Source organism: Physeter macrocephalus, chromosome 4 (genome assembly GCF_002837175.3).
Source record: "Physeter macrocephalus isolate SW-GA chromosome 4, ASM283717v5, whole genome shotgun sequence".
Lineage (NCBI taxonomy): Eukaryota > Metazoa > Chordata > Mammalia > Artiodactyla > Physeteridae > Physeter > Physeter macrocephalus.
In genome coordinates, this window is record NC_041217.1 from 71,835,474 (window position 1) to 71,845,098 (window position 9,625).

The following is a 9,625-nucleotide window of genomic DNA, read 5'->3' on the forward strand; positions in this document are numbered from 1 at the left end:
CTCTCCCGTTGCGGAGCACAGGCTCCGTACGCGCAGGCTCAGCGGCCATGGCTCACGGGCCCAGCTGCTCCGCGGCATGCGGGATCCTCCCAAACCGGGACGCGAACCCGGTTCCCCTGCATCGGCAGGCGGACGCGCAACCACTGCGCCACCAGGGAAGCCCCGTATCCGCATTTTTTTGAGAAAAGTTAGGAAATTTGCTCAAGATTCCACAATTAGTATGCAGCAATGGCGGAATCAAATCCAGGCCTACAGACTCCAAAGTCATGCTCCTTACCACTGCACAATATAATCTGTGAAAAGAGGTAGTTCATTTATGTTCAAGTTATGACAGAGCAGGCCTCTCAGATAAAGTAATCTACCACACCTAACAGTTAAGTGAATAGGCTCTGGAGTCAGATGGTCTCAGGCACTTCCCTGGCCACCAGTGGGACTGTCCCACTCAGTATGAGTATCTGTTCACTCTAGTCAACAATATGTCTTCTGTTCTAAGTATTAAGAGGAGATACAAAGGAATAATTAATATATTCATTCAACATATAATTATTGAGCATCTAGGACTTCCCTGGTGGCACAGTGGTTAAGAATCTGCCTGCCAATGCAGGGGACACAGGTTCAAGCCCTGGTCTGGGAAGATCCCACATGCCGCAGAGCAGCTAAGCCCGTGCGCCACAACTACTGAGCCTGTGCTCTAGAGCCCGTGTGCCACAACTACTGAAGCCCGCACGCCTAGAGGCCATGCTCCACAACAAGAGAAGCCACCGCAATGAGAAGACCACGCACGGCAACGAAGAGCAGCCGCCGCTCACCACCAACTAGAGAAAGCCTGTCCGCAGCAATTAAGACCCACAGTAGCCAAAAATAAATTTAAAAGTTTATTAAAATAGGGCTTCCCTGGTGGCGCAGTGGTTGAGAGTCCGCCTGCCGATGCAGGGGACAAGGGTTCGTGCCCCGGTCTGGGAAGATCCCACATGCCACGGAGCGGCTGGGCCCGTGAGCCATGGCCGCTGGGCCTGCGCGTCCGGAGCCTGTGCTCCGCAAAGGGAGAGGCCACAACAGTGAGAGCCCCGCGTACCGCAAAAAAAAAAAATTAAAATATATTTTAAAAATTATTGAGCATCTATTATTTAACAGATCCAGTTCTAGCCACTGGGAATACAGGAATGTTCCCATTTCGTGGGAAATGCAGAACAAATACAAATACTTTCCAATTAAATAAGTAACAGGAAAAAACATACATACAACTAGCTTCATTTTCCCAAAAGCTGAGCAATTAAGGAGGTCTGGTTTTAAGGGAGAGGAAGCAGGGCCTCTGACACACACCTCTTCTGTTAGTAGGATGACTAGAATGCTGCTCCATCTGAACACCAACAGGTGTGGTGCCTGGGAAAGAATCACATGACCACCGACAACCCATGCTATTATTTTACTATTAACAACTTCATAAGTTCTCCCCAGCAGAGCTGGGGGAGAACAGCTCCCCAGCTGTTCCAATTTGGGGAGGAAAAAATGTGAAAGGGTGTACTGTTCTATCTCATGGCCAAATATAAGTAATTGTTCTTGAATTGATCTTGGTCTCACAGCCCCTTCATTAGTTTGGAAAACAGCTGCTTCTAGTAGTACTGCAGCCTTTTTTCCTGGACAAAATAGTACTGTAACCATGCCCAAACCTTAAGAGTCTCCTATGAACGGGCAAATATTCTGTGCTCTCTCCTCGTTTTAATTCCTGTAATATCCGTCCTTTTCCTGTCTTGTAAAGTAATTTAAAAACTCTGGCTTCCCAACATCTCTAATGCACCGGTAGCTGAGGAGATGAGGAGGGCAGAGGAGGGAATGGGCGTGGAGAAAAAAAAATCTTAGAGCACTACAGGGAACACTTGAAAAAGTGTTTTAGATAGGATAACTCGGGGAAAAAGTAAGCCATCACCCTCCGGTACCGCTCACAGCCTCAGCAGAAGACATTTGCCTGAGAAGGTAAAGGTCCACGCACAGCAACAAGTCAGAGACAATAAACCACAATTCCCAACGTGCCCGGAAGAATAGTTAACCGCCCAGCCCAGTCCGATCGGACTACAACTCCCATTTCACCCCGCATCAAACCGGCCAGGTCTTCCCTCAACCGCCGGTTTAAGCCCCGCCCCTCCATCCCTCCCGGTTGCTAAGGCTGGAACGAAAGCGTGGAAACTGTCACGCCTTTCTTGACCTTCGGGACCCGAGAGGAGCTGAGACGCAAGAGTTTAAGGACCTCACCTGCCGTGTTAATCGAAAGCCTCAACCCCAGCACCCACCCTTGTAGTTGATACACATGCGCAGTGACATGCCGGCCAACTGCCCGAGGCTTGGCGCTTGCGCGGAGGTTCGCGCTGCACGCGGCCGGGAGCGGCCACCCTATTGCGCAAGCGCCTGTGCCCTCTCATTTCCATCATCGTGCTCTCTCTATCTAGCTTTCCCTGCGTTCTTACGTAGGGGGCGGGGCTAAGAATGTCAATTGGTCTGTGTGCGTGCCGGTCAGTGAGGTGGGTGCGGTGATTGGTGGCGACTCGGAGAGTAGCGGGTTTGCGTGTGAGCCCTGTGGAGGCAGCGTTTTCTGGGCTTCGCTGGTTCTCTCTCTCCAGAAGGTTCTGCTGGTTCCCCCAGCTCTGGGTACCCGGCTCTGCATCGCGCCGCCATGATGGGCCATCGTCCGGTACTCGTGCTTAGTGAGTTGTGGGAAAGCCGGGGAAGGGATCCCCCCCTCTTCACCACCCCTCTTTTTCCGCACTTTACAGCCTTGCCTCAGCCCAGTCCCGCTCAGGTCCGGTTACTGAGCCTTCCAGTCGTTAATTTTGGAAGCCCCTTCTCCCGTTTTCCTCTCTTCTCTTAACCCATTCCCCTGTCTTGGCAAATGCAAACTGACCTTCCTGTCGCCGAGCCTGTTGAACGGAACGGCGTTCCGTTCTTCACTCCCAACCCCCGCCCTTGCACTCTTTCTTGAGCGATTTTCAGTGTGTAGCTGAATGAATAAAGGTTTTTTAGTTTGCCCTAGCTTTATAATCTTGGCCCATCCCTTAGTAACGGTGTGGCCTCGGCCAAACTGCTTGATTGAAAATGGCTCCATCTTTGTTATTAGGGTTAACAGTATTTCCTCATAGGATTGTGAGGCTTAAATGAGGAAAGGAGATATAGCTGTTCAAAAAAGGTCTGGCAAACAGCGAGTGGTATCCTTGGCCACTTCCTCTTCGGTAGCCATCCTCTTGAATTTCTGTTAGTCAACCCCTTTTCACGAAGTAACCCTGCTTCTCTCACTGGTCTGGCTTAGATGTAATTATTCACTCAAGTGTCCCCTGCGTTGTAATCTTTCCCACTTACCAGCTGAGTTTTCCCAGATTCCTCAATTGGTTCTCTTTGCTCTTCGGGAACATCCCAGATTTCTTTCCTTACTTACGAGTCCCATTTCCCTTGTCTTCCCTTGGTATGATTCCAGCCTTTGTAACTTCTGTATCCTATTTGCAAGAGCACCTGAGATGCCTGACTAGCCATTTTCCCTCCCTCACCATCTTCTTTGTAGAGAATGCTATTCCAAGATTTTATCTATTTTGTCTATACCTGGAAAAGACCTGTTTTCAGACAAGAATTCACTTAACCCAGAAAAAAACCCTGTTTTTTCTGATGAATCCATCAGAAAGGTCCATGCAGGATTTTAGTTATCACTGCCTGAAATAGGAATCGAAATCCTGAGACTTGTGTTTAGATTTGATGGGACTGGATCGAAAATTTTACAGCAAATTGTAGGGAAAATATAATTTGGAGAGAGGAGTGAGACATTACGTAGGTTCAGTTATAGTTATTGGCTTGTCTCCCATTGAGAGGGCCCTGGGGTGACTGAGTGGTGCATTGTGCAGCCCTTTGGAGGTCCACGTTAATCTCTGGCATTAGTGGCTGTATCCAGTTAGGCTCCTTATTAAAATACGTAGTCAGCTCTTCCTAATGGTAAATGGGTAACTGAGGCATTCTTGTTATGTACAAGCATGAAGTGACTGTCTTGGCAAACCCAGACACTTGAGTGTGTGTTCTCATTCCACAGCACAGTGGGGGTTACTATCATTAATTATACTGGGACTGTCAGTATGATTCCCCATATCCAAGTATGAGAATATGAACCCCCAAACTCCCTTTTTATGTAAAGGAGAGATTGATGCTTTTTAGAGACACCAGCCCTTTGAGAATCTCATGGATCTCAGATCTCAGGTTATGAATTCTTGCTGTAAATACAGAATGTTTGGCTAGAGGGAAAGTGATGACCAAGATTCCAAAGTTGAAGCTTTATGGATTGTTTCTTCGTATACCAGGGGTTGAAGTAAATAAGTAAGTAGCCATAAGTATGTATGTTTACTTTTTAACAGTTTGTCGAGGTATAATTGACATACAATAAGCTGCACATATTTAAAGGGTACAAGTTGATAAGCTTTAATTCGTATATACATTATGAAACCTGGGTGTGTTTTTATTTTCAAAGATTGGGGAATAAATAGCTTATATACAGTGGGGCAGTCCTGGGCTGTTGCCTTTTGTTTTTAATCTATTTTAGGCCAGAACACAAAGCGTGAATCTGGAAGAAAAGTTCAATCTGGAAACATCAATGCTGCCAAGGTAGCACATCTTTTAAGTTGTTTATAGTAGTTTGCCTGTAGCTGCCTTCCCTAGTATTTCTGTATTTGTTTGCAATTTGGCAGAGGAAAAGTTGACTTCCCTTCCTTCAGGACATTTCCCTCTCGGTGGTAAAGAGAAGGAAGCCTTCCCTCTCTGAGCTAGGCCTAATGGTCTTCTCATTTTAACTTGTGCATATCCTATTGCTGTACATTGTCTCATAATATTCTATTTGTGTTTGTCTCCCGTACTAGACTGAGTTAGTTGAAGGGAAGAACTGTATTAATTCCCTTTTGTAGTCCTAGTACTCATTGTAGATCCTGGATAGGTATTCAGTAAATATCTTTTGAATGAAAGAATGAAATAGCCCTAGATCTAATTAGCATGGGGTGGAGGCTGCTATCATGGAAAGAAATACAAATACTTGGACTTTCAGTTATCTGGACTGCTGGGGAACTGAAGCTCTGGGAGGCATGTCCCTTTTTTTCCTTGTGAAAAGTTATTTCTTTCTGCATCCAGAAAACATTCCCACAGCGGAAAAAGCAAAGAACAGAATCTAGCCATGTGGCGTGCTGTATTTAAAGTGGTTGCCAACCCTACTTTAGAAGTGTCCTTGTTAAAACACTGGCTCTGTGGGTTACTCATGCCTCTTCCCCTAACACACTCACCATCTTCTGATTTGTGCTTACATGTTTTGTATTTTCTTTCCATAGACTATTGCAGATATCATCCGAACATGTTTGGGACCCAAGTCTATGATGAAGGTAGGCTTATCTCATACTGAAACTTCGACTACAGATTTTCCCTTTTTGTTTTCTGGGACACTTAAATATAACTTCTGCTTTTGTCCTAGATGCTTTTGGACCCAATGGGAGGCATTGTGATGACCAATGATGGCAATGCTATTCTTCGAGAGGTTTGACTTTTCGTTTTACTTTCTAACATTTTATAAAGGATACATAAAGAGATAATGTAAATAATGATTAGCTTTTTTGGGCTGCTGTAGCAGATTACCACAGACTGTGTCTTGAAACAACAGAAATTTATTCACATGGACTGGAGGCTGGTGGTCCAAACTCAGGGTAGCAGCAGTGCCATGCTCCTTCTGAAGGCTCTAGGGAAGAATCCTTCCTCTTATAGCTTCTGATGCTTGACCACATTCCTTGGCTTATAAACTCTCCTTCCGTCACATGGCATTTTCTTGTGTGTCTCATAAGGACACCAGTGGTTGGGTTTAGAGCGTACCCTGATTACCCCTATAACCTCATCTTAACTTGGTTACATCTGCAAAGACCCTATTTCCAAATATAGTTTTCAGGGGATGAGACATCAACATGTTCTTTCAGAGGACACAATTCAACCACAACAATGGTGTTCCCAATAAATAATCTAAAAGATACTGTTCTGTTCTCAAGAAACTTCAGTAGTTAAGTTGTCCTAATGCATTTTTCCGCAAAAAGAAAAGGACTTGGAAAGGTGTTTTACTTAGATATCTTAGGGGCCACTTTTAATCTTTAAAGCTGTGGTAAAACAATAAAAGGGAGTAAGTGTGGAAGCAAGAAGTTCAAGAGTTAGGACCAAGCAGAATGGGTTAAGAGGTCTTTCTTTCAGATTCAAGTACAGCATCCAGCAGCCAAGTCCATGATTGAAATTAGCCGGACACAGGATGAAGAGGTTGGAGATGGGACCACATCTGTAATTATTCTTGGTAAGAAAAGAATGGAAGGTTGATAAGGAAAATTAGTTTGAAACGTTAAGATTTTTGTCAGAAGTAACGTAAGAGCTTTTTGTTTTGTTTTATTTTGGCCGCAACGCACGGCACGTGGGATCTTATTGCCCTGACTAGAGATGGAACCCGCCGCACCCCCTGCAGTGGAAGCATGGAGTCTTAACCACTAGACCGCCAAAGAAGTCCCCTGAGTCATATTTTAAGAAGAACATTTTTACCAGTCCACTAATTATAAATGTTTAAAGAACTTTTTGCTAATTTTCTGTGTATTCTCTCCAACTGAGCATAAAATGTTCATCGTGGTATAGGATGAGCTTTGCAAATCTGGTTGAATAAAATACAGTCCATTGTCATTACTCACAATAAGTTATATTCTATAAAGTCACCACAAACACTGAATTAGTGATACTAAACCATCACTCCCGGGGGAGTATGGGATTAGGTTCCTCAAGCCTCCAGTCACATATTTATCAATGCATAAATATATGTTTTATGTTTTATTTGTTTTAAAGACACCTTATTTAATATATATTGTTGATTCATTAACACTGGACTCATGCCCAGTAGCACTATAACTTATGCCTGAACAAAGCTTATGTAGTAAGTTATTGTCTCTACAGGGCACATTACAGCTTTCTTGCACGTAGGAAAACTAGATGGTACTTTAGGACTATACTTAGGCCATTTTAAACAGTGAAATCAACAAGAAAATGAGCAAAAAATGTGGAAAACATGCCACTAAATATACCACGTAAAGGGCACTTGTTTACATGTGTTACATGGGACTTCCCCGGTGGTCCAGTGGTTAGAACTCCACACTTTCACTGCCGAGGGGGCGGGTTTGATCCCTGGTCGGGGAACTAAGATCCCACAAGCTGTGTGGCACAGCCAAAAATAAAAATTAAAAAATTAATTAATTTAAAAAAATGAAAATCTGTAGCAATATGTTTTTAGGAATTGAGAAAAAAACTATTTTCAATTAGGAGATGCCAATTTATAGTGTTGGCCCACAGGCCTAAAAATAGAATCCTTAACAAAATTATTATAATATGAACTTTTTAAAAATTAATTTTTAAATGCCTTTGTACTGCATTTTGAGAATGGTGAGTTGGGTGGAAATTTGCTTGAGTCACCACCAACTAATCACATCTTTAGATCCAGTTCTTTTGTGGATTGAGAATTAATTACATATGGCTAGTTCTGTACTTTGAAGAGAAACTTGGAAGATGAAAGAAGTAGGTAAGACTCCATATGCTTTTTCACTTATTTGGGTAGAAGGTGAGCTTTAGGTATCAGGCAGAATTTTCTAGCTGGTAATCTTAGTTAAATCTCCTGGAGATATTAAGTAGGTTAAGTATCCATGAGTCTAGGTTTCTTAGACTTAGGTAGCTTTTACAAAACCAAAACTGCCATTTCTGAAGATACCTTTCTTCTATGATACTGTTCTGATTCTTTAACAGGGTATATATAGTCTTTTCTAAGTTAACTTATTAGAGCATGTTTCAAAATATTTGGTTATCTTTCTTTTAATATACATGATGGTCACTTAGGAATTCTAAAGTATTAAAATCAAACATTTGAGCACATGCCAAAGAGTATACATGTGAACTTTTACACATTTGTGTACATTTTAAAAATTAGTGTCAGTGGACCTGGTAGTACAAGCCCTTTGTGCAGAAGGTCCTTTTTTGACCAAAATAATGTTTTTTCCTCTTTAAAACTTTTTTTAGAAACAAGCTTGTGTGTTTGTGTGTGTGTGTGTGTGTGTGTTAATTAGAATTAGAAAGTAAGGACAGTTTTTAAAAGGAAGGGACGTTTTAACCAATAATCCCTCTTCCAGAGGGTAAATTTTTATGGGTATTCTTGCAGGTATAAAGTTTTGTGGGGTTTTTTGTTTTCAGTTACCAGCAGTTTGACTACATGCTAGGTATTGAAATAATAATAAGCAAGTCAATTTTCCTTTATTTTTCTTTCTATTTTAGAGTCTTTGGGAAAATGTTTACCATTTGTTTAGGAAAATGGGAACAAATATTTAGTTAGATCACAAGAATAAGTAAACCCTGGGATCAATCTTTGATCATTTAAAATATATCTGATGAGAATACTTTTTTTCCGAATTTGCTTGTACGAAGTATAAAATTTGGAATAGTCTTTGCATACTTGCGGGGAAACCTACTTTAGAAAAAAGAGCAGGTATTTTTAGAAGCATAATGAAGTTGCCTTGATATCCAGGTGCTTTTCAAAATGTTATGGTGTATGTATCTTTTTTCAGCAGGGGAGATGCTGTCTGTGGCTGAGCACTTCCTAGAGCAGCAGATGCACCCAACAGTGGTGATCAGTGCTTACCGCAGGGCTTTGGACGATATGATCAGCACCCTTAAGAAAATAAGGTATTGGAGGTGGGGACCAGAAATGGGTAGTGTCAACTATGGGAGGCCTGGAAGACTAATCTGTTCTTAGATGGTAAAGGAAGGCCGAGCACATCACCAGTAGTTTATACCCTGGTATTATTTTGTGAGAAGGAGAAACAGAGGGGAGCAAAATGAAGAGGAGGATAAGAGAAATAAAAGTTTTTAGAAAATGGCAAAGGACACAAAAATAAAAGAAGCTAGGTTTAATTCTTCAAAATATATTTTGGTTATATGCAGTCTGCTAGTTTCCATGTTAGGCACTGCTATGGGAAATGTGTAGTAAGTAAAATAGAGCTACCCTCCAAAATTTTAGATTCTAGTGGGAGAAATAAGTTAAGGAGTTAGATAACTAATTATTCAGGGCTTAAAATACCCTACCATCATGTATGATTATAACTAATTCAGTCAGTACTCTCTCTAAAGTGCTGTGGAGGATGGTAGCTAGTGGTTTTCATTAAAATCAAAAGGACTGGTACTGAAAATGCTATTTGAATCCTCTCTAGTTATCAAAGAGCTTGCTGTTGGTCTATGTTTGCTGAGTGCTATAAGGTAATAAAAGGAAGGTAGGAATGTGTGACTTCTACTTGAGGAAATGTCAGTTAAGAAAGAACATGATACAGAATGCAAAATTTTTTTGATTAAAAAAGTTGTTTAAAAAATAAAACCTGGGAGCTTCCCTGGTGGCGCAGTGGTTGAGAGTCCGCCTGCTGATGCAGGGGACACAGGTTCGTGCCCCGGTCCGGGAGGATCCCACATGCCGCAGAGCGGCTGGGCCCGTGAGCCATGGCTGCTGAGCCTGTGCGTCCAGAGCCTGTGCTCCGCAACGGGAGAGGCCACAACAGTGAGAGGCCCGCGTACT

At 42.6% G+C, this 9,625-nt stretch overlaps 2 protein-coding genes across 2 annotated transcripts in view; one reads left to right on the top strand and one right to left on the bottom strand.

Annotated features, from left to right (window-relative positions):
• The window catches only part of TSACC (TSSK6 activating cochaperone), a 6,298-nt gene extending 4,107 nt beyond the window's left edge, over nt 1–2,191 (bottom strand). The window contains exons 1-2 of the mRNA XM_055083947.1: nt 1,938–2,191; nt 1,324–1,383 (exon numbers count right to left, since the gene is read on the bottom strand). Of these exons, the coding sequence (XP_054939922.1) occupies nt 1,324–1,383; nt 1,938–1,962 (85 nt within the window). The 5' untranslated portion in view covers nt 1,963–2,191. The remainder of the gene's footprint in view (nt 1–1,323; nt 1,384–1,937) is intronic.
• A 347-nt stretch (nt 2,192–2,538) lies between these two features.
• Nucleotides 2,539–9,625, top strand: part of LOC102973644 (T-complex protein 1 subunit gamma) — a 10,008-nt gene continuing 2,921 nt past the window's right edge. The window contains exons 1-6 of the mRNA XM_028488766.1: nt 2,539–2,699; nt 4,568–4,629; nt 5,340–5,390; nt 5,480–5,542; nt 6,238–6,334; nt 8,628–8,745. Of these exons, the coding sequence (XP_028344567.1) occupies nt 2,669–2,699; nt 4,568–4,629; nt 5,340–5,390; nt 5,480–5,542; nt 6,238–6,334; nt 8,628–8,745 (422 nt within the window). The 5' untranslated portion in view covers nt 2,539–2,668. The remainder of the gene's footprint in view (nt 2,700–4,567; nt 4,630–5,339; nt 5,391–5,479; nt 5,543–6,237; nt 6,335–8,627; nt 8,746–9,625) is intronic.